The sequence below is a fragment of the Aspergillus ambiguus genome (genome assembly GCF_047715705.1).
Source record: "Aspergillus ambiguus strain CBS 117.58 unplaced genomic scaffold BDV59scaffold_11, whole genome shotgun sequence".
Taxonomy (NCBI): Eukaryota; Fungi; Ascomycota; class Eurotiomycetes; order Eurotiales; family Aspergillaceae; genus Aspergillus; species Aspergillus ambiguus.
In genome coordinates, this window is record NW_027395524.1 from 456,314 (window position 1) to 478,755 (window position 22,442).

General features: G+C 52.7%; 7 protein-coding genes across 7 annotated transcripts; 2 read left to right on the forward strand and 5 right to left on the reverse strand.

Moving 5' to 3' along the window:
* Positions 1-200: 200 nt before the first annotated feature.
* On the reverse strand, positions 201-1,899 carry BDV59DRAFT_207315 (major facilitator superfamily domain-containing protein; the record flags this gene model as incomplete). Its single annotated transcript, XM_073694980.1, has 5 exons — positions 201-812; positions 875-1,098; positions 1,161-1,455; positions 1,506-1,689; positions 1,754-1,899. The coding sequence occupies 5 exons, from the start codon at positions 1,897-1,899 to the stop codon at positions 201-203; spliced, it is 1,461 nt and encodes a 486-aa protein (XP_073549065.1).
* Positions 1,900-2,366: 467 nt separating this feature from the next.
* BDV59DRAFT_192642 (putative cyclase-domain-containing protein) lies at positions 2,367-3,637 on the reverse strand (the record flags this gene model as incomplete). Its single annotated transcript, XM_073692084.1, has 5 exons — positions 2,367-2,531; positions 2,585-2,970; positions 3,026-3,155; positions 3,214-3,307; positions 3,360-3,637. 5 exons carry the CDS (start codon positions 3,635-3,637, stop codon positions 2,367-2,369), a joined length of 1,053 nt encoding a protein of 350 aa, XP_073549066.1.
* Positions 3,638-3,870: 233 nt separating this feature from the next.
* BDV59DRAFT_207316 (CoA-transferase family III domain-containing protein) lies at positions 3,871-7,237 on the forward strand (the record flags this gene model as incomplete). Its single annotated transcript, XM_073694981.1, has 2 exons — positions 3,871-4,375; positions 4,435-7,237. The coding sequence occupies exons 1-2, from the start codon at positions 3,891-3,893 to the stop codon at positions 7,235-7,237; spliced, it is 3,288 nt and encodes a 1,095-aa protein (XP_073549067.1). The 5' UTR covers positions 3,871-3,890.
* A 1,039-nt stretch (positions 7,238-8,276) lies between these two features.
* On the reverse strand, positions 8,277-11,061 carry BDV59DRAFT_16835 (dynamin family protein). The gene is made up of 3 exons (XM_073688059.1): positions 8,999-11,061; positions 8,694-8,949; positions 8,277-8,633 (listed from the first exon to the last, which is right to left on the reverse strand). The coding sequence occupies exons 1-3, from the start codon at positions 10,880-10,882 to the stop codon at positions 8,341-8,343; spliced, it is 2,433 nt and encodes an 810-aa protein (XP_073549068.1). The 5' UTR covers positions 10,883-11,061; the 3' UTR covers positions 8,277-8,340.
* Positions 11,062-11,682: 621 nt separating this feature from the next.
* On the reverse strand, positions 11,683-14,099 carry BDV59DRAFT_16845 (uncharacterized protein). Its single transcript, XM_073688075.1, has 2 exons — positions 13,834-14,099; positions 11,683-13,772 (listed from the first exon to the last, which is right to left on the reverse strand). The coding sequence occupies exons 1-2, from the start codon at positions 13,890-13,892 to the stop codon at positions 11,852-11,854; spliced, it is 1,980 nt and encodes a 659-aa protein (XP_073549069.1). The 5' UTR covers positions 13,893-14,099; the 3' UTR covers positions 11,683-11,851.
* A 686-nt stretch (positions 14,100-14,785) lies between these two features.
* BDV59DRAFT_176195 (anaphase promoting complex subunit 1) lies at positions 14,786-20,673 on the forward strand. Its single transcript, XM_073689399.1, has one exon. It carries the CDS (start codon positions 14,982-14,984, stop codon positions 20,562-20,564), a length of 5,583 nt encoding a protein of 1,860 aa, XP_073549070.1. The 5' UTR covers positions 14,786-14,981; the 3' UTR covers positions 20,565-20,673.
* BDV59DRAFT_176196 (RPAP1 family protein) lies at positions 20,660-22,122 on the reverse strand. Its single transcript, XM_073689400.1, has one exon. The coding sequence runs from the start codon at positions 22,094-22,096 to the stop codon at positions 20,756-20,758; it is 1,341 nt and encodes a 446-aa protein (XP_073549071.1). The 5' UTR covers positions 22,097-22,122; the 3' UTR covers positions 20,660-20,755.
* Between the last annotated feature and the right edge of the window lie 320 nt (positions 22,123-22,442).

Below are 22,442 nucleotides of genomic sequence, written 5' to 3' on the forward strand. Positions count from 1 at the left end.
AATACTGCTTAGTTTTTAGCTTTAGGATGACTTTACACGTACTATAGTAGCCTCCGGGGGGTCTATCGTCTACTGGAGTAAAAAGCGCAGGAGAAAGTAAAAGACAAACGTCATTAAAAAGGCAAGATATTCCAGGTACATCCAAGTCAGATCAAGAACTCTGCTGCGTTCCTCACCAAATCTCTCCATTTTATTTCCATTCATAGAATAAAGCGATAGTGGGGGTGCACATCTCCCATATTGGCTACATCGTTTGACATGTCAGTGCCATGCACGGTGCCATGGATCCGGTCCCGCCGTTTGTTTTCTCTGGACAACAAGGCCCTCAGGACCTGGGCAAGGATGGCGGCAAAGAACAACAGTCCGGCGCTAATGGCCATTCCCTTGGTGTAGAATGGTCCCTCTTCCTTGGGGAAAAAGCGAGAACCAGCAATCGAACCGGTTTGGCCCACCATACCGAAGATGATCAATCCCGCGCCTCGTTTAGAGGCGGACCCTTGGTTGTCGGTCACCCAAGTGAAAGTGAGAGCCACAGCAGGAAAGACGCCGCCACAAATGAGATAGGTAGCGAAATAACGCACGCCGCTAGTCTTCACAAGGGCTTGAATCAGATATCCGACCGCCCCTACTGTGCTTAGTGCGCTGAGGAAATAAGAGCGATTCTTCACCTTATCCGACAGAAATGAAGATACAAGACAGATGAAATAAGAGGCCAAGTACGGCGGTGCAGCAAGGCCCTGTGCTTGAACTGAAGAATATCCAATGTCCTCGATAATGGTGGTCAAGAAAGCGGGCAGCGCAGCGAAGGCCGCCTAAGCATCAAACATTAGTCACTCAATGTTGATAGGTTGGACATAGAGGCAGAGGAACTCACATTCAAGCAGAATATTAGGACCGCTTGGAAATAATTCTTGTAGTCGTAAAAGGCAGCAAAAACTTGTTTTGTGTTTAACTTGCCTTTTTCCTCGTGCCCACGGGCGGAAAGTGCACGAAGACGAACAATCTCATTCTCTTTCTTGGTAAGAAATCGACATTCGCCAGGTCCCTTTGGAAGAAATATGAATGCAAGAGGCGCTATCAAGATGGTAGGAACGCCCTCTAATTTGCCATAAGGAAGAATAGATGAGCCATAGTCCTGTCGGTCAAACCCATTGACTTACCAATAATAAATAGTAGCTGCCACTTGGAGAGCGAACTTTTGGCATGGACAATACCATACGCCAAGGCTGATGCAAAGCAGTTGGCAATCGGAGAAAACGAGATGAAAAGACCATATCTGAAGCCCATCTCTGACCGATGGTAGAAGAAAGATAGAAACAAGGCAACTCCAGGGGCAAAGCCAGCTTCAAAGACCCCAATCAAACACCGGAGTACAATTATTCCGGCAAAATTGATGGTGGCAGCCTGGAGAATACTTGCCACTCCCCATCCGAACGCCATAAGAGCAACCCACATCTGTTTTTCGTGTCAGTCGCGGTGAGAATAGAAGAGGAAGTGATGCGGACCGGTAGAGATACGAGCTTCCATAGCAAGATAAACCAGTGGAAAGCGATATAAGCCAGGTAGTATGCAGTAATGATCCAGGAGTACTGGTTGGAAGTGATGCCCCATTCCTGACCCATACCAGCTGTATAAGCATTTCCAACGTTGCCTCTGTCAATGTAAGAGAACATGTAGAGCACACCGAGACTGTGGGTGTTAGAATTGACAAGCACTTTAATATATACAGAGAGATTGGAAGAGAAAACCATACAGTGGAATCAAATTCCAGTCCAGCTTCCGGAACGCCTTGGACTTTTCAGAATCTGAATACTGTGCGAGAGCTTCATCAGCAGGAATGTTCTCATGCTCTGCTATGACATCCTTGCAGACATCGCTGTTCTCCTTCTCCGGATCCATGTCGGAAATTGCCAGTTTCTTGTGTTGCACTTTGACCTACAGGTAACGAAGCTGGGGTTTGATGGAAGCAAGGGGTTCGGCAGTGGGAACTTCCGGTTCACTGAAAAGTATTGCGAGCCAACATATCTTATATATTTTGCATAGCTCTAATGCTAGGGAAATGTCATCTTCGCATTTCGCTATCCGTCCGGGGATGAGTCTGGGGAATCGACTTGGACTGGGGTTTAGCCAGCGTCGGTTAGATGCCGAATGCCCTCCCGGAATGCGCCGAGTTAACAAAAATTCCACCAGAAAAGACAGGTGGTGTGGCAATTCCATTCTCCTTAACTACACGTCTCTATGAGTGTGGTCATTCATTCAAAGGAACTAAACGTGCCAGGAAGACAATCGATATTCTAATACGTCATGCGTGGTCACATATCGACTATAAAATTGCGAAGCTCCACTCCCGCAGCCTTTGCGATACTCTAGAAAATCGCAGTGGCATTGGGTGGACTAGCAACACCTCCAGGAAGATTGAGGGGTTGACTGGTGAGCGTAAAAGTCCACCGGCCAAGTTTTCTGCAAATCTCACTTAGTTCTTCCAAGTCCCAGCACTCTCCTATTGGCATACCCCATCCGCTTAGGAAAACCTGCGTATATCAATGAGCTGTCTTCTTCCAGGGTTGGCACCTGGGTTGCCTACCTCATGCATGCAAACGCCCCACGGTTTCGGTGATGGCCATGCTTCGTACGCCACGGTGTCGCTAGCAACAGCGGAAAACCCGTGCTCCCAATGCCATCGAATCGCTGCCTCCGTAGCTTCAACCCCGCAAGATGCACGGTCATCACGTCCTCCCAGATGCTCTTTCTCGGCATCACTGAGCTGTGAATACGCCGCCGTCCAACCTGTACGAATAACAAGGACGTCGCCTCGACGAAAAGTCACCCGCTGCTCGTTGGCAACATCAACTAACTCCTCAAGAGGAATGGCTTGGTTCGTGAACGGGCGATGTGGAAGACCCTTTCGCTGCGCATATGCATACCAATCTAGCAGGACCCCGCGGGTCACAATTGGCTTTCTCGCGATGTCTTATAGAATTGTCGAGTTAGTAGGCCATAAATGTCATTATATAACGTACCTTACTTTGGATACCAATTTTGGTACTGGAAGAGATCTCGTCCTGCACAACTCCATTGTAAAACAGTCCGCTTTCGGAGTACGGAAAATGCCGTAGCCCATCCCAGTGACTCGAACTTTGCGTGTTGAAATCGAGCTGGAGAGAAGTCAGTCACTTTGATTCATCACGTTCTGAAAGATATTGAACATCTCACCTCATCATCGTTTGCGTGTCCCTTGGGAATCAGTGTGTGCGCGCAGGGCTTTCTGCGAGGATTCATTGGTTTAAGGGGAACGTTCAGGGGTAGACTTCAGAACTGTTATCACAGGGGACAGAATGTAAGAACACAGGCAAAATTACTTCAAATTCACAACTTTTCCTTGGATGGACTCCGCCAAAGCCGCGCGCACGACCTCCTCCGTGATCAAGTTTAACGTTCCCCGCTCATCGTGGTCTCCCCAGAGCCCCCAGGCGGAGCCCTTCGGGTCTCCATGTCTCAATGGAAGCTCTTCAAACCGCGGCCTGGGGACAGCTGATACTGAAGTTGTGTTGCTGCCCGCAGAGGCTTGAAGGGGCTCGGCTTGGCTCAACTTCTTGAAGATCGACGTGAAGGACAGTAGTAGCTTAGTGAGACTCATCTTTTGAATTCCAGACACTCTCTAGACTGGTACGATCCTGAGAGACTGAGTGAAAGGGAAAAATATTCTCAAATACTCCCTCAAATGGCCTGTCACCGAATACAAAGCTCCCCGTTTCGTGTACGGCACTCTACTCGGTATGTTGCCGTTACCTTCTCGGCTTCCACCGAGCGCCGAGAACTATTAGACCACTCCACGATGCACGAGCAGAGGTATCTTTGCTTCATGGGAATCGGACCTCGCCTCTCTCGCCATGTCATCTGAATTCAATATACTCACCCCTAATGCCATGCTTGGGTATGGCTACCGGGCTGAGCACTTCTGGTATGGGATTGAGAAGTTCAATCCCAAGGCGATTATCGTCGACAGCGGGTCTACGGATGGCGGACCGTACAAGCTCGGCTTGAACAAGATGACCTGCGGTCGTGACTCTTATATACGCGATCTGACTCCCATCCTGCAGGCCTGTTTTCACAATAAAATTCAGGTTTTGATTGGATCCGTCGGTGGTGATGGCAGCGACAAGCATATCCAAGAGATGTTTGAGATCGTTCAAGAGATCGCCGCCAAAGAAGGCTTCTCGTTTAAGGTCGCGACGATTTCTGCCGGCTTCCAAAGGGACCTCCTACATCAACGTATCATCAGCAGAAAGGTTGGACCATGCGGCCCTGTGGAAGAGCTGACACTGGAAAGCGCCGGTCGCGCCATCGATATCGTTGCGCAGATGGGCGCTGAGCCGTATGTTCCTGTGGATCGCCCGCGAACCATATGGATCTAAGCTAACGTTCAATCTCAAGATTCCTTAAGGCTCTAGAAGCAAACCCTGATATTGTTCTTGGCGGTCGTTGCTACGACCCTGCTCCTTTTGCAGCATTTTCCATGTATCATGGTGTACGCCCTGGTGTAGCCTGGCATATGGGCAAGATTATGGAGTGTGGCGGCATCTGCGCACTTCCAAAGGGCCGATCCATGATCGCTACCATGCGCGAAGACTCGTTTGACTTGACACCCTTATCTCCCAAGGAACGATGTACGCCACTCTCCGTTGCTGCTCATACATTGTACGAGAAGACAAGGCCTGATCGCCTGCCTGGGCCAGGGGGAGTCCTTGTACTCGATAACGCCTCATACGAGCAGTTGACGGAGAAAACCGTGCGAGTTAAAGGTGCCGTATTTGAGCCTACGCCGGTTTACCAAGTCAAGCTAGAGGGTGTTGAAAAGCTAGGATATCGCACTATCTTCATTGGCGGTATCCGCGACCCTATTCTCATCGGTCAGATTGACACTTTTCTCGCTGATGTACGCGCCTATACCCAGGGTCTGTTCCCTGAGCTGGACAAGTCGCCGCAGTGTCAGCTTCTATTCCATTTCTATGGCCGCGATGGAACGATGGGTCCGATCGAGCCTACTCCAGTCGCTGGACATGACCTCGGTGTCCTAGGAGAAGTTGTTGCGCCATCCCAGGAACTCTCCTATACAATTGCCAACAACGCCCGCGCCTCGATTCTACATATGCCCTACAAGAACCAGGTCGCAACAACCGGAAATTTCGCGTCTCCTCTGTCTCCTCATGAGACTGCCGCCGGTCCTGTTTTCCGTTTCAATATCTATCACCTCGTCGATCTCGAACCCGGCGAAGAGATAAAGCTCTTCCCTATCACTACAAAAACGATTACCAACGATTCTCCTGCGCCTAAGAACGACGCCCTCCTCGGGCTTTCAGACTCTGAGAAGCAAAAGCTATTCTCTGAAACTCTCGAGCCTCTATCTTTCAAGCCTATCCCTCGAGGAGAGTGCCAAATGATGGACATCGCCAAAATCATCCGGTCCAAGAACTCAGGTCCTTTTGAGTTGACATTTGATATCATGTTCGACACTGTGGAAGCTTACGAGCGTGTCAAGAATGCGAACATTTTGACCAACGAGCGTGTCATGGCTCTCTATCACCTGCAACCGGAAGATATAATTGTCAATATGTTCTTCGAGCCTGCGTTAGCTTGGAAGTGCACCATTCGCCGACCCTGGGAGCAGGGGACAGTGGGAGAGCGCGACACGTTGGGCACCCAGCAACATGGGCCTCTCCTGACCATTACCGTCCCTGCTGCTCCCAACAACACTGTTGAGACCCGTACACTTGGAGGCCTAGGTGGACATGGGGCCCCTGTGGATCGCACCCATTTCTCAGCCAAGGAAAGTGTGGGCTATCTGTGGACGACGCTGGGTCTGCCTGCAGAATCTCTGGAAAAGCTTCGGCTCCCTGGTCATGGCCTTGGCTTGCCTTCTTCCTTCAAGATTGCCCATCTCGCGCAAGCTTCTATCGGTCTTTCTGCTTTGTTGGCCGCGCAAATATACGCCCATCGCACCAATTCCATCGTTCCTATGGTGACGGTTCCTTTGCGACATGCAGCGATTGAGTTCAAATCCGAGAGACTATATACTCTAGCAGAGAAAGCCGCCCCGTCGCCATGGGGTCCTATAGGTGGCTTACACAAGGCGTCGGATGGCTATGTGCGCGTCCACGACTCCTTCCCCAACCACCGTGACGGTGCTCTAGCTCTACTCGGCTGCGAACCGAATGCTACCCGTGCGGAACTGGGGTCAAAGATTGGAAAATGGCGCTCCGTCGACCTCGAGGCTGTTGCTTTCGACAGTGGCCTTGTAATATCCGCTCTTCGGTCATATTCCCAGTGGGACGTACTTCCTCAGGCCCAAAAAATCGCTGATTTCCCGATCACTCTACGCAAACTCTGCGATGGGCCCATTGGTCTCCCTTCCACCATGCAATCGCGGCCCGATAAAGCCCTTCGTGGTCTGCGTGTCCTTGAGCTCTCCCGGGTAATTGCTGCACCTCTCTCTGGACGAACGCTATCGGCCCATGGTGCTGATGTTCTCTGGGTGACAAGCCCTAACCTTCCCGATCTCCCAACTATGGATCGCGACTTCGGCCGAGGGAAGCGCACGATCCAGCTTGATCTAAACACCCCAGCAGATCAGAACAGTTTATCACAGCTACTTGAGGAGGCCCATGTGTTTGTCCAAGGTTTCCGTCCGGGAGGTATCGCCCATCGCGGTTTCTCGCCTGATGCTCTTTCCAGACGGTTCCAACACCGGAACATCATCTGTGCTAACATGTCTGCCTATGGCTCCGATGGCCCTTGGTCTAATAAACGTGGGTTCGACTCTCTTATTCAGACGTGTTCTGGTATGAACGTCTCGGAGGCCGAGCACTTCGGTGCTGGGGAAGTCGCCCGTCCCACTCCGTGCCAGGCGTTGGATCACGGTGCAGGCTACTTCCTAGCTGCTGGTATTACAGCAGCACTATATAAGCAAGCGACTGAAGGAGGTTCCTGGCAAGTCGATGTCTCGCTAGCGGGAGTCATGAAGTACCTGCGATCTCTTGGTCAGTTCGAAGGAAAATCAGGCTTCCAGACACAGGACTACGCATGCACCAATGATGTCCCAGGGGAGTACTTGGAAACACGGGAAACAGGCTTCGGAAGAATGACCGCCATTCGGCACTCTGCTTCCATTGAGGGGGTTGAAGTTGGCTGGGATATAATGCCCAAGCCCCTGGGCTCAGATGAAAAGAAATGGTTGTAGGGTGCGGGAGATGGCGACAACACCAATACTTAGACCTTTAGGATTCTGAGAAACTGCATGTATGCATACTAGCTTAGTATTAGTATGTTTTGGATCGTTTCCTTGCAGTTGACACCGTTCAGGCTGATGTCCACACCGAGGACACCCACCTCAGGGAACTGTAATGCCGTTAGCTACTGCAAGAAGCAAGACACGCTTCTTGTATAATTCAATGATAGTATAGTATGCATATGTCCTTGCGTAGAAAACGCTTTAGATGCCATTCCCCTCGGGGGAAATATCGAGGTCCGCGCGTTTAAAAATGCCTTCCTCTCTGGTTTGCTCCGGTGATCGCAGTCGCGCACGAATGAGGAGCCTAGGAATCTGAAGCATATTTGTCCTAGAGGACTCTAAGAGCATATTTGTGCTGAGCGGTGCAGAGCTGGAACTCGGTCCAACCGTTGAAGCAGCGGCGGGGCAAGAATATTTCCGGCTATCCGGCCCCTTCCATATATTTAATATATCAACAAGGTAATTATGAATACGAGCTGGAAGGACTGGATCAGCACTACCGTCGCTTTATGGGGCTTTACTCGGGTTCTTTCCCCCAAACTGTAGAACATGAGTGATGGAGTTGCAAATAATTACTATGTGGACTCAAAACAAAATGCAGAAAAATTGGGTAGCCAGGACGTCAGCCACTTTGAACTCCAATCACCTAAGTGCTAGAAGAATACTACAGATACATGGTCAAACCGATACTAAAGTTAGGATACTAAAGTTAGGGTACAAATGCTGTCACATGTCATCACTGTTTTTCGAGGCCATCTTGTTACCACGAAGATAATCACCGAGGCGAAGTTCCTGTGAAGCGCCTACTTAGTCTTTTCCCAGGGGAACAAGGCCCATTACGGATGGTCAGGGCACATACCTCGGGGGAATAACTTTTAAACACCGCGCCGAAACAGATATGCTGATAAACATCAGTCACACATGACGATTCATCCTTACTCGTGAGTCTCATTCTATAAATCCGGAGATGAATCAGCGCTAGTCGCCGTCACAATGGGCATAGGCAAGCTTTATCGATGGCAAATGCATTTATGTAACGTAAGAGAAAAGTACTACCGGCTCTGGCCCATTGTACTTGGGAATGATGTGGCTGAAGAAAACAGATTGCTCTTGCTGTCTGCAGTTGCGAAAGCAAAAGTTCTGGGGGTTGAAGGCTTAGTGCTGGCATTGAAAATGTTGCTAGTATTTTTCGCAGGCGTGCTCAACAAAGATCCAGGGGAGTTGGCTGAGGAAGGCGTAGACGAACTAGAATCTTTTGCGAATGCACTGAAGAGAGACGTAGAGGCATTTTTCAATTTGGGAGCGCTCGTGGCCTTTGCTGGCGTGGATGTACTGCTGTTCGTTCCTGATGATTACATTAAGTTGTTGGGTCTTCAATTGGATCCCATGGAACAAAGGAGCATACCGAATACGGACAGGGTCTCTGTCGATACGGGCTTGAAGAGGTTAAGTGTGCGCAGGCCAGCCTGCAACTTTTCCAGCTCTTGGCCCAAGCGTTTGCGTTCCACGATGACGTAGTCTGGCTCTGCGGCTAGATCTCGAATTTGAAAATCTTCCATATCATTTACGACTTGGCTGGTGAATATTTGCTGGAGAGGATAGAGGAGGCAGTTTTCAATGCCGAGGATTGCAACGTTCTCGACGAAAGTCAGGATTGCAGTCTGATGGGAGTTAGCGATCATTGAATGGCCTCAACAGAGTATGACTCACGTCATAATACACTTGCATCTGATCAATGGTTTCAGCGGCCGCAAACTCATCGCGGGACGTCTTCGAGTCAGTGATGGCCTTTATTATGGACTTCATCGAGTACGCTGGTGATCCTTGTGGGTATGTCTCCCTGCCAGCAAGATCTGATTTGAGCGTCTTGACAAAGTGTTCGTTTTTTGCCTTTTGTATCTGAGTGAGGAAGCTCTTGTCAACAGGTAACGGATGGCCGCGCTTTCTATATGCTGTGAGTTCGGTGAGTTTATCAAGCAGAGCTTCCTTCATTTTTTCCAGTTGCGGTTCAATGACGGAACTGGCGAGCAAAGAGGAGGTACGCTCGTCAGCTAAGTGCTGAAGGACCAGACGCACAAAGTACTTCACAGAGTTACAAGTCATGAGCAAATGGCATTTGGCCACCTCCTCCCACGGTTGAGACTGATCACGAAACAAGCACCCCACAAGAAGCTGGTTGGCACTACCAGGGAGCTCAATGCCACGGTTTTCGCGCGCTTGTGCATTGATCTCGGCCTCAAGAGCATCACGATCGACGTACTCCGCGCTCCAACCGTGCATGTACGGGTTCCCCGGAGGCGCCGTAGGCGACGGTGTGGATTCAGATCCCTCAACGATCGTACGTCGACATCCCCGAATTGACATTGCTTCAGCGAAATATTCATTCAGTTGTCGAATCACTGCTCGGAGACGTCGGATATCACCCCTCCCTTTCATGTCTCCCAATCCACCAAAAAAGTCGTCCGCATACATTCCATTCAGGGCCTGGATGGTAATACGCTCGAAGCTGCTACTTATGTGAAGCAAAAAGCCACGTTGTTGTTGAAGAGTAGACCGCGGAGAACCCAGCTTCGAGAGCCTCTGTTCGCGATAAGAAATCTTCTGCTGGGTATCTGCTATCAATCCAGGAAGGTTCTGACGGATGTGTGTCAACAGAATACTACTGAGCCGACGACGCAGAGTGTCGACTCCAAGGCTTTTGTACGACAAGGAGGTCCAATGTCCCTGGCTGAAAAACTCGTACTCCTGCTCGTCACGACGATCGTCCGATATATGCCGCGTTTCGAATGACCGATTGCGCAACGCATGCCATCCAAGTCGGAGGCGGACTTTCTCGTTTCGCATGAATTGAAGGTATGTGCTTTCCTCCTCGGAATTCGCCTCCAGAGTGTCCGGTTGAGTAATGATTCCCAGAGTACGCTCGCCCTTTGGGTCGAACTTTGCTGCAATATTCAGAACTTCCTGTAAATGGTAGTCCGTCTTTGCACTAATGACCGCGAGAATAATGCTCCTGGAGTTCTGCATATATCTCTCAGTCAGGCGCCGGACAATTCCGACTCCCGCTTGCCCCTGCTCCCGGCTAGTAGAATAGTATAAGCCTGGTAGATCAACAAGGGTAAGCTCAGGCTTATCGGGTCCGGATACCTCGACTCTGAGAACGTCATCAGTAAACTCTGGTCCACCGGTCTCTGAAAAACCCATACATTCCTTGGCCTTCTCAATCACGGCGGGAAGATCGTTCTTGTCCAGAGACTCTTCGTGCCCGAAGCTTCGAAGTCCCTGTCTGCTTTGTTCGGACATACGCGACGGACCCGGTTCAATTGCAATTTTGATTCTTGACACTGCACACCGCCGCAAGATCACTTCAGTCGCAAATCGCGTGCAGACATTGCTCTTCGTGGGGAATCGCACACGTGAGATGGCCTCAAGCACAGAGCTTTTCCCACTGGATTGATTTCCACAGACGATCAGCTGTGGCAGCTCCACGAGGCCGCCAACACCAATGTTGCGTAGCTCATCGATCTTGTCCAGGAGCTTGGACTGTTCCTGCTGTAGTTGGTGCAGAGCCTTGTCTTCCGTCAATTGGGTTGACATGGTCCCGAATGTTGCAAGGGGCGTAGACTTGATGCTGTTATCAAAAGGGGGTGACAAAGACGGAGGGAATTACAGGTCAACAGAAGATTTGAATGTTTGAGGAGTGGGAGGTGTCATGTGAACTTCCGTGTAACTTGCATGTTTTATTTTGGCCTGTTCGGTACGCTGCAAGTAGACATAGCCAAACGAATTCATCGATCACAATGGACCGCCTCTTCTACAGGATATGGCAATAGGATGTGAAGATGATTGATTATAGGGCGCCAATACTTCCACGGGATACCATCGAACAGCCACAGCCGTAGTCAATTATCCAACGGGCAGCATGCGAAGGCTTGACATGCACACCATCTACAATAATGTCTCCGCTTCTTCCGTGTTTCATTGATTCAGCCTCCATCATTTCAACTGGCTGTTGTCTCGTCCGCAGAACTGACACAGATGTGGAGTATGTCCAAGGTCATGCCTGGTACCAGACATCACCCGCAAAAGCCGGACAGATCTGTCTCACTCCCACCAGACAAAGACGAACAGCAAGCCCAGTAGAGTGTGATGAAGACGAAGCTGTCAATTCAGCAGATGAACACGGTCCAGCGAGCTGGATCCCACGAAGTTACCAAGTGGCTCTTTGATATATCGCATCCGATACAGAGCTTATCCTCTCCGAAGAAAGGATTTCAAGGCATGGTCCTCGCCTTGCGCTCCACCTTGCAGCGCGAAAAACAAAAATATGTGCAGACTGGAAGGGGAAGGATGGTATATGCATTGGGTATCTGTAGGGGAACTAAGTTATGTAGTCGGTCAGGTTCCTAAGGTCACGTGCCATTGGAATTATTATATTCTTTTCAGGGCTGGAGTTTGTCACGAAGGGCATAGTGACCGGCGCTGTTATTGTCACAAATGACGGTATCCAAATATCGTACAGTTCACGCATAGATTGCGGGGGTGCGCAGATGGTGAGACAATCAGTTAAGAAAAGATACGGGCCCGTTTGATCGGACTGCCCATCCGCAGCGACTGGTTGCCATTCGCCATTCCGCTAAGCAGACGGTCCATACCGTTAACGTCGAGCTCCCCACGGCGCAGCATGATCTGGTCAGCCTCTGCGTTGGGCGTCTCACTTAGCGAGTGTCGAGAAACAGGCGGCTCCTCATATTCAGTCAACCTCGGCGCCAGGATGATGACACGATGTTCTGTGGTTAGCAAGGTATCGAAGTTCTGACCCTCCACTTCTCGTTTACGGCGAACCGCAGCTGGAAGATGCCCGATGCCTTTCAGGTGCTCCCCCATTAAAGCAATATCTTGAATGGCAGAAACGCGACAGCGGTTGGAGGCATCAAACGTCCCGGTCGACCTTACAGCGTTGCGCCATAGAGACAGAAGGCTCGGGATGACGGCACTCTGGCTACCATGCCGGAGAAGAACTGATTCGTCAGGCAAGGAGTCGTGGTAGGAATTGGTCTGATACACGGAGATCTCTCCACACAGCGATGGACTGGTCACTTCCGCTGTTGCTCCCTTCAACAAGGTGTCTTCCCGGATTCGTTTGGTGGACGGCGTAAGAGGAGCAAACTTGGGTCGATGTTCCACCGCCGGTGCGTTCTCTGACCGGTTTCCTCCTGGGAGCGGGCTCAGGATCCGCCCGCTGACGGAGAAAGAAGTCAGCGAGCCACCAGTAACTCCCTGCACGCTGGATTGGCGTTCCAAGGGTCCCTTCGTAGTTCCTGGACCTGCTCCCTCCACATCCCAAACACCCCACTCACCATCAGCCATGAGGACCATCACAGCCTGTCCACCAAGAACCCACTCTGCATGGACAACAGTTTTTCGTCGGGGCAACCCAGAAGGCGATTGCTCAAATCCCGGATAAAGGCTTATCAGCCACTTCCCTTCGGCGTCAGATGTTTCAAACCCACTCTGAGGGCCTGATGATCTGCGGGAGGCGCGGGATGGCTTCTTTGAGAAACATGAGTAGATCTTGACACATCCATCATGGAATGCGACGAGGAGGGTCGAATGACGGGGTGATGGAAAGGCCGATGGGTTGAAGGCGATATTCTTAGCTGGAGAAGGCAGGTAACATCGCTTGGTCTCGATATCGTCATAGTATAGGCGGTACGCGGTGTGGCCACCGTCCGACTCTTCTGTGATGGGAATACGATGCAGGAGAAGCAGTCCGGCAGACTCGGCAGAATGCGTCGCCACGAGGAGGTCCCACCGACCCGGGCCACTTGAACGGGAAGTACTACGGGTCAAGTCCTGGTCCTCCTGCGACTCGTTTTCCTGATATGTGAAAGTGACGCTCACCCCCCGGGGGATCTCTTGGTGGGAAACTCCTCCGCTGATCGAGAGCGTCTCGATGGACGTAGCTTCCTGCGTAGGATGGGAGGGTGTCAAAGGAAGGGTCACAATGCGGGTCGAGTAGTCCGCGCACACCGCTGCGATAACCATAATATTCTTCAACGCCGGAGGAAACGGATCGAGAGACGATCGAGCGGTTTCGGGGAGAACACGAGGGACCGAGAGCTCCAGAACGCGGCTCCCAAGGGGGATATCAATTTGGCGCAAGACGTTTTCGAAGGGAAATGCAGGGTCGACTTCCGGCTCATCATCTTCGAACTGGTAGTTTGATTGTTCGTCCTTTGGAGGCTCGGGTGCGCTTTCATCATCTGAATCGATGATCATGATTGCGTCGTCACCGTTCTGGTTGGATTTTTGCTTTTGCGATGTGTTATCACTCTGTGGTTGGCGGTTCTCTGCTGTGAACTCGCGACCGCCTCTCCAGATCACTCTCAATCCACTTTCATAGCCGTAGACAATGATAGAGGAGCCATTGGGAGCGAGGATGGGATAGCCCTTCGCAGTGTAAACACGGTGAGGAAGTTGGTAGCTAAGGTTACAGGCCACGATAAGCAACAAAAACTACCCAATATATAGACAGAATGTTTTACCTGAGCTGCAAGCCGTCATCCCTCGGCCTTACCAAAGGCCTGGAAGGAAAAGATGGCATAGTCGGATTCTGGTGATCGCAACGGAGAGCTGATCCCGCAGCGAAAATAAGATCAAGGGTGGATGAAACTGGTGTCGTCAAGAGACAGTCAACAGCGACAGGTTAATCCCTAAATCCCTGGCGCGACAAGGGAATAAGAGAGGTGGAGGAGGAGGATACGAAGAGAGAGAGGGAGAGGGGGAAGAGGGAGAGGGAGAGATGAGGTTGAAGGAAGAAATTCCGCCGCCGCCGGAAAGCCCAAAAAAGAAGCTCCTCCCGCGTCGGCGCGTCACTCACCCAACTATCAACAACCACTGCGCCATTCCCACTCCCCACCATATCTCAATCCAGCTCTTCCCACGCCGCTTCACAGTCTCATGGAATGAGCTGGCGATGATCATGAGCCCTGTGTCTGGCGTGAACTGCCAGAAATACCCTCGCTACGTCTAACGATAAACGATGGCCACTATCCGATCTCTCGGCCTCCACGAACCGGCCGCCCTCCATTTCCTCGTCGCAGAAGACCTCTTACCACCTGAACCGTCGGATGATCTTTACGAATGGACAACTGCTGTTGCCGAAGGCCCGAATGGCCCCGTTGAGGACGAGATCATATGGACGAAGAGTTGCGTGGTTTGGTCCCGCGCCGGCGTCGTAAAGCGAGTGTTCCGACTAGACCTCGAACAGGAGGAAATAAGACACGCATTGCTGACAAATTTCTCCGTCGAGAAGATTAAACGGTCCGAGAATAGTCTTCACGGTGTAAAGGGCCACCAGCCCCAGACAAACCATGATACGCGGAGTCGCAATCAGACGGTTCACGGAGAGGCAAAGCTCGCAGTCTCTGGGATAAATCTGAGTGCACGTGGCCGAGACGGACAGAGCGACGCTGCGTCAGAAAAGAAAAATGGTGGATCGCGCGCACTAGTCGTGGTTCTCAAATCCCAGGTGCACATCTTCTTTCTAGCGGGCAACAGCCATGTCATACCTCTACCATTCGAAGTTGAGTCGGTCTTTGCTACGCCCCGAGGTCTGTTGTTCCAAAGAAAGACACAGGAAGAAATCTCCCTGGATAGCAGTCTATATCCAACCGCGCCACCTAATTCGTTCATGGACTTCCGTGCCTCGCAGTCGATGCAAGTGCCGTCTAACAGCAAAGGAAACCGGCCCTCATTAACTATCTCCCCGGCGCAAAACGCTGGATTGAGCAACACGCGACCAAACAAAAATGCCGATTTTCCCCGGGTGTTCTCACTCATGGACCCTCACGCCGAGATGGGACTAGTGGTAACCAACCAGAGCTCTAGATGGCTGCAGACGAGTGTTACCAGCAGGCCTTCCGGCTTGGACGTCCTAGACCCAGCAGATGAGATAGTCTATGTGTCATCGAGAGATGAACTATGGCCGTCGAACTCAAGTCTCTCCAAGGTTCCGCTGATCCTCGTGATAACCGTCAATGTCAACACGGGGTTGTATACCATATGGACCGCGCGATATAGGGAAGATGAAGCCAGTCCCTCTTCCAAAAAGCGACGCCGTGAAACGGGTGGCACCAGGTCCAAGCGACGAAGCTCCCATTTTGGAATGGCAACTGGCGCAACCACTCCTGGCGCTCGGCCGTCCATGGCAAGAGAAAGCTTCGGGCCTCGTACAGAAAACTGGGGAAGCTCCGTTATGTCCCATTCACAGTATTCCGCCGAGGGGAAGGCAGAGGAGGATGACTTCGCGTCGAAGTTGAGTCAGGATTTTGATATTGGAGCTCCTATGAAATCCTCCCGGCGAGTGAGCTCCCTACTTGCGCGAGCCGACCTCGCCACTGGCCAGGATAGAATCACTTTTTCGGATTTGGCTACTGGCAGTCAGTCAAATTCCATTCCCCATGGAAGTCTGCGGCAGTCGATTGGTCCTGGCAGCACCCGCGGCAGCTTTGGCTTTAACCCTCGCGGTTCACTACCCCCCGGGACTGGCTCCGTGTATAGTACCACGAGCAGCTTTGTGGATGCTCCAGTCGACAGGCTCCTCGAAGAACTCAACAACGAAAGTCTGTTTGAAGGGTTTGAACATATGGATCTCAAGGATTCCGGATCAGGACTTCCTGAAGAGGTCCTACTGTCTAAAGTTGAGAGCTTTTCTTCAAGGTTCTCAGGGACATTCCAAACCCCGCTGAAGACTTCAGAACGTTCGCAAAGACTCAAGATCATTACTCTATGTCCTCCCGGATGTGGAAGCGCTCAAAATGGAAACTCAGTGCCTCTGGCCGTATGTGTTGTCGATCAGGATGCAAAATCCATGACTGTGGTGAACCTGCGCGCAGATAAAGTAACTCTGCCAAAGAAAGATGCAGTGTTCTCGAAAAAGCCCAAAAAGAGCTCAGTCTCCGATGAGCGCTCCCTGCTTGTTCAGGCTACCGGTATACAGCACTTTCCAGGCATCTGGGATGCTTGTAAGGTAGTGGACGGAGATATCTCCCGCATCATGACGCTGTCCACCGCCGAAAATGGCCAGCATGAACTGCATCTGCAAACTCCGTGGACCGATCCAACCCCGATAGAAATTCCCAGAAAGCTCATGCTCTATGAGAAGTACGGGGTATCATCTACTTCATCCGTCAACCGCCCAAGAGAGAGCGGCATGAACCGAATAATGACCGACTCTTCTATTGTCATTGCTGGCTTAGATCATTCGACTGTTCGAGGAAAGTTCGATGTCGTCGACTCGACCAAGAGAAAGCATAAAATCCAGATCCAGATGGAACCCAGCAATGACCTTGTGAAGAAGATGCTGAAGGTCTGCCGCTTTGTTCTGCCTGACTCGGAGAAATCCGGTGACGGGATCTTGACAGCTTGGTGGGATACGGTGAAATGGCTTCGTGGAAGAGAACACAAAGGGAATGAGGATATTGAATGGACTGCGATGGTCATTGTTCTTTTCTCTATGGCAATTCCCTTCATTGATAGCGAACAAGCCCGAACACCTGTCAAACAGAAACGGAGAAAGAGAGGTTTGCTGAGATCGAGCAGCGGAAGCCACGTGGACCTCGAAAGTTGGGAGACAATGCTAGACCAAGAGTCCGGCGCGGCCGGAGTTGTGCCTTCTTGGATGTCAAACAGTGCCTGGGGATGGGTTGTGGAACAGGATGCTGAGGAATTTGCTTCGGACATCAAAAAGAATTCATCAACGGCAGACGACCAAGGTCTACGGCGGTCGACGTACCGCAAAAATAACTATCTGTCTCGTTGCGCTGCATTGACTCGAGAGCTCCTGCTGGCTCCTGAGGGCAGTTCAATGGTAGGACCAAAGGGACACCTGCCCACGGCTCCGTCCTATAGCCAGAGCCTACGTCGTACCGCTTTGTGCACGATTCTGGTAGGGCTACATCTTTTGCGGGAGGAGCAGAAGCTGTCTATCTGCGAAAGTGAGCAGTCACACCGATCCCTAGGTCTCCTAGCCCCAGTATTGGCCCAGCTAGGTGGGTGGCTCGGTTGGGAATCTTGGTCGTGGACTGAAGGTGCCTACTACAGTATGGAATTCGCCAGTATTGATCGCTGGCAGTTCGAAGATACCCGCATTTCCACGCTTGACCCGCCACACGAACCATTTGCTCCTCCGTCGATCTTTTCATATCTAGAAGCTGCATGGACTCAACCGCCATCGCCATTTTTCAGCTTACTCAACCTGGTCACTGGCTCAGAGCGTACCTCTCGAAAGGGACGACTCTGGCAAGAATGCTTTGCTCTCACGCCGCGGACATTAGCATTAGACGGTTTCCTCTCAGAGGTGCATAATGCCTCGACGTCTCTCGACCGAGTAAAGCTCCTCCATCGCTGGGGATTCAGTCGGAGCATCATTGAAACATTCCCTGAGGGTGTGAGCACGCCGTTATATGAACTTGTCATGCGGTCTCAAATGCATGCTTCCACGTCGTGGAGTTCGACCCTTCTAGAACTCATCGACCGCGAAGACCTGAGTGTTTCAATGCATACTAGCACTGTTTCTTCACCACCAGCGCCATTACAGCTTGCGGCGTCGCATGATGCAGTTCGCGATTTCCATCATATCAGTGGCTCCGCGCTAGACATCGACACCATTAACTCCTTCGAAGCTTCCGCTGAAGCTGATAGGTTCTCCGTGACGAGACTTATCTTCCGAGAAGACAAACGGTTTATCGAAGCTGCGCGGCTACTAAACCAGTCCAAGCCTCCTGCGGCAGAATGTGTCCCAGAGCCTGAATGGACTGATTCTGATCTGCTGGAGGCACAGAAAGAGGTGGTTCAGCTTGTGACATTACGGACGTTGTCCATCCCGACTGGACGCGCTATGCTCTCGTTCAGCGGACGACTACCGTTGTTGACGGAGAAACTTCCGATTCCGTCGTTTTCTTTGCAATGCGTCATGAAACCTTCGAATGTGACTATCAGCGCGGACAGAGCATCTTTCAGTGAGGAGAAGGTGTGCTGGGCCTTCTTCCACAATGGTGTTTCTACGGGTCTGGCGATATCTAAAAGCTCCAAAGGCATCGATACTTCGTGGATTCTTTTCAACAAGCCCCAGGAGCTAACCAACCGACATGCCGGCTTTTTGTTGGCGCTGGGACTTAATGGACACCTTAAATCGCTGGCAAAGTGGGTTGCTTTTAAGTACCTTACGCCCAAACATACGATGACTTCTATCGGTCTATTGCTGGGATTGTCTGCCTCCTACCTGGGGACGATGGACACGCTGATCACCCGACTACTATCTGTCCATGTAACGAGAATGCTCCCACTTGGTGCCGCTGAACTGAACCTATCTCCGTTGACCCAAACGGCCGGCATTATGGGGATTGGCCTGTTGTACTGTGGTTCACAACACCGCCGAATGAGCGAGGTGATGCTGTCGGAGATCGAGAATGCGGAGCAAGAAGAAAGTTCGACGTCTCACGAAGATTTGCGCGATGAAGGATATCGGCTGGCGGCTGGTCTTTCACTGGGATTCATCAACCTGGCGAGGGGCAAAGACCTTAAAGGAATGCGAGACATGCATATTGTGGAACGATTGTTGGCAGTGGCCGTTGGAACCAGGAATGTTGACGTAGCGCACGTCTTGGACCGTGCCACAGCTGGAGCAACGATTGCTTTGGCAATCATATTCATGAAAACCAATGACGAGATCTTGGCGCAGAAGATCGATATTCCCGATACAACGGTCCGCTTCGACTACGTCCGACCAGACCTATTCCTCCTTCGTACCCTCGCTAGACATGTCATTATGTGGGACAGTATCCATCCTAGCGACAAATGGTTTATTCGCAGCCTCCCCAAGATCTACCGCCGTCGATACCGCTTGACGGGCGTGCGCCGGCTGAAGAGTGACGATATGCCGTTCTTCAACATCATTGCCGGCCTCTGCTTCTCTCTGGGGCTCCGTTTCGCAGGCTCCGCCGAGCCTACTGTCCGGGATCTACTTTTGTCCTATCTAGACCAGTTCATCCGCATCTGCCGCCTCCCCGCTATCAACTACGATGGAAAGCTTACACGCAACTCTGTACGGCACTGCCAGGACATCGTTGCCCTTTCCACGGCGACGGTCATGGCTGGAACAGGGGACCTGGCACTCTTCCGACGCCTACGCTCTCTCCATGGCCGCGTGGATGCCGAGACTCCCTACGGCAGCCACATGGCAGCGCATATGGCCATCGGCCTGCTCTTCCTGGGCGGGGGTAGCTATACACTCGGCACGTCCGACCTTGCCATTGCCTCGCTCATCTGCTCCCTGTATCCGATCTTCCCGACGACTGTGCTCGACAACAAGTGTCATCTGCAAGCATTCCGGCATTTGTGGGTCCTCGCCGCTGAGCCTCGTTGCCTGGTGCCGCGAGACATCGACACACGCCGTCCGGTCTCCATCCCGCTTACAGTGAACAGTACCAATGGAGACACTCGCACCATCAACGCACCCTGTCTCCTACCGGACCTCAGCAGCGTCACCAAGCTAGAGGTCCGCAGCACCGACTACTGGCCTCTCATCCTCGACTTCACTCGCGATCCCGCCCTACGCGAGAAATTCCACCACGGTGACCAGTCCGTCTACCTCCGCCGAAAGACCGCCTACAACCCAGCTGGATCCTCCGTCTTCATCTCGACTCTCTCGGGACTCAGCGATGCCCAGGATGTCCTCCCATCGTCGACCGCCACCTCCACCCAGGGTAAGGGCCTGCCCCCGGCTGCATGGCCCAGCATCACCACCCTCCTGTCCGGAACAACCTCCCACCGCCGCCCCACCACCCCTTCCCAGAGCATGTGGGACTGGATCTTCAACCTCGCCTCCCTGCGGGAGCTGGACGTCCACGAAAAGGCGCTCGTCCTTCCATCCGCGCTGCCTGGCCGAGCGGCGCGAGGGTCCAACCCCAGCGCGGTGTCATACGCACCCTGGCTGCGCCAGTCCGCCGTGGACAGCAAACTGGTGATCGAGCGCACGGTGCAGGCGATGCTCGCAGGTGGCTCTGATAATCCCGATGAGGTCCGTGACCGCATCTGGCAACTCCGTTTGCTGTTTAGCTGGTTGGATAGCCAGGTTGATCATCCCTGGGCCGCGGACGAGGAACCTGATGAAGCACCGACGGCGGCCCCGGCAGACGGACTCTGGCTGCGACGCGACTTTGTTGAGAAAGCTCGGTGGAAAGTTTGGGGAGTGCAGACGGGGCAATTTGAGTGACCTGCCTATGTCCCATGCATGACTTATGTGCTTATTGTTTGTTTTATGACTTGATCTTGTAACGGTAGCATGGCTCGCGGTGCATCCGGCGCAGTGTGATATCTATGTGGTAATATGCAATATGCAAGTATGACCGTAACGCATCATGATGTTGCTTTTAAGTATATACAATTCCGGGGAAAGAAGAAAGACTACTGCGACCGAACGGCGCCCTCCTTCAGGATCCCACGGTCTCCACCACCACCCGTCTGCCACAACCACACGCCCTCGACCGCCCACGCCGCGGCGCTGGCATGTTTCCCAACAGCGCCTTTCATGCTCGCGCCCGAAGCCCCCCCAGATGACTGCGTCTGGGAATCGCGATGGGCGCGGTGTCTAGATATCGACTGATCGCCGTCCGCCTCAGCCAACATGCCGGCCACGACGTTCTCCTTCTCGATGACGCCCCACAGCCCCTCGACGAGGGTGCTGCCGCGCTCGCCGAACTGGCCCTTCCCCAGACGGAAGAGGATCCGCCCGAGCACCTGCCAGGCGATGCAGCGCTGGGCGGGGAACGAGGAGCGGCTGAGGATGGCCAGCTCGGGGATGGTGTAGCCTGCGGCGTGCGGGTCGTTGCCGTGGTGATGCAGGCCGAGCGAGGTCGGGAGTGCGAGCGAGGTGCTGGGCGAGAGTACGGTTCCAAGGAGCGTGAAGCGCAGGTGCGCCGGGTGCACGGCTTCGGCGGTGCTGGCTGGGTGGTAGGCGGAGGACGCGTCCGGAGCGTCGGGGTCGGATGGCGGCGGCTGTAGCCAGGTGAGAGTTGCGGAATCGTGCGAGATGTTGGGGAAGTAGTGGGTTTGGAGGTCGGAGAGGAAGGTGGGCGAGGAGGGGTCGAGATTCGGCATGGGGTTGTTGGTGGAGTTGGGGGGCGTGGGGAAATGGAGGCCCGCTGGGAGGGCTTCGGCGGCAGGATGGAGGTCCTCTGGGAGTTTCGAGGGAGGGAGGTCGTCGTTTGTTGACGTTGTCGTGGTCGTTGTGGTGGTGGTGTCTGGTTTGGGGGCGGGCGTTGGGGGGGGCGGGGATGGCTCTCGATGGGAGGATGCGGCGGGTTCGGAGGATGGTGGATGTTCGTCCGCGTCGATGCGCGCGCGGCGGAGGAACCGTTCGAGCAGGGAGGAGTCCATCGTGGCCATCAGCTCCTCGCGTTCCTGTTGAAGCTGCGCGGCGGACATGGACTGCAGATGACGGCGGTTTTCTTCGGCGATGGCGGCTTTTTCGGCGGCCAGGCCAGGTGCGGGAGAAGACGCAGCAGCTGGAGCTGCGGCTGAGGCATCTCGACGCTGTTTGAAGGCGGACGGTCTGTTGCGACGCCGGTGAGCTGGGAAGCCCGTCGTGGGAGGTTTGGGCGGCGCGGGGACGGTAGTGGGGGAGCGTTCCTGGATCTCCCCGATCATGCCGGGGACGGCGAGGGGAGGAGGATCCGAGGAGGACTGCTCGGGAAGATCATCATCGGAGTCGAGGTCGAGGACGAAACGCTCACCGCGAAAAGCCATGGCGGATGGAGAGGGCGTGATAGAAGGAGAGAATGGAAGAAATGAAGAAGAAAAGAAGTTCTACAGATGGCCCGAAGGGGAAAGGTGGGGCTGAGTCAGCATGCGGCTCAAAAGCTAAAGCGACGGAGCTAGTTCATATTGGGTTAGTTGATCACCTGACGATGCTGCCCGATCGGGAAAGCGAATCATCTGATTGATATCAACAGGAAGAGACGACGGTGGAGGTGGGAGCGGAGGATGGGGGTAGTAGAAGTTGATGGGAGAGATAATCAGGCTAGTACTGGGGCAAGTAAGCATATCCATGACTGTAGGGCGCCATACTACTGCCGCATATTCTGGCTGCTAT

Excerpts from the sequence above, each read along its gene's own strand:
- BDV59DRAFT_176195 (XM_073689399.1), top strand. The coding sequence starts at position 14,982 with ATGGACTTCCGTGCCTCGCAGTCGATGCAAGTGCCGTCTAACAGCAAA.
- BDV59DRAFT_16835 (XM_073688059.1), bottom strand. The coding sequence starts at position 10,882 with ATGTCAACCCAATTGACGGAAGACAAGGCTCTGCACCAACTACAGCAG. Across the intron at positions 8,950-8,998 it reads AGATGCAAGTGTATTATGAC|ACTGCAATCCTGACTTTCGT; the intron begins GTGAGTCATACT and ends AACTCCCATCAG. Across the intron at positions 8,634-8,693 it reads AGAGACCCTGTCCGTATTCG|GAACGAACAGCAGTACATCC; the intron begins GTATGCTCCTTT and ends TGTAATCATCAG.
- BDV59DRAFT_176196 (XM_073689400.1), bottom strand. The coding sequence starts at position 22,096 with ATGGCTTTTCGCGGTGAGCGTTTCGTCCTCGACCTCGACTCCGATGAT.
- BDV59DRAFT_16845 (XM_073688075.1), bottom strand. The coding sequence starts at position 13,892 with ATGCCATCTTTTCCTTCCAGGCCTTTGGTAAGGCCGAGGGATGACGGC. Across the intron at positions 13,773-13,833 it reads GATGACGGCTTGCAGCTCAG|CTACCAACTTCCTCACCGTG; the intron begins GTAAAACATTCT and ends CTGTAACCTTAG.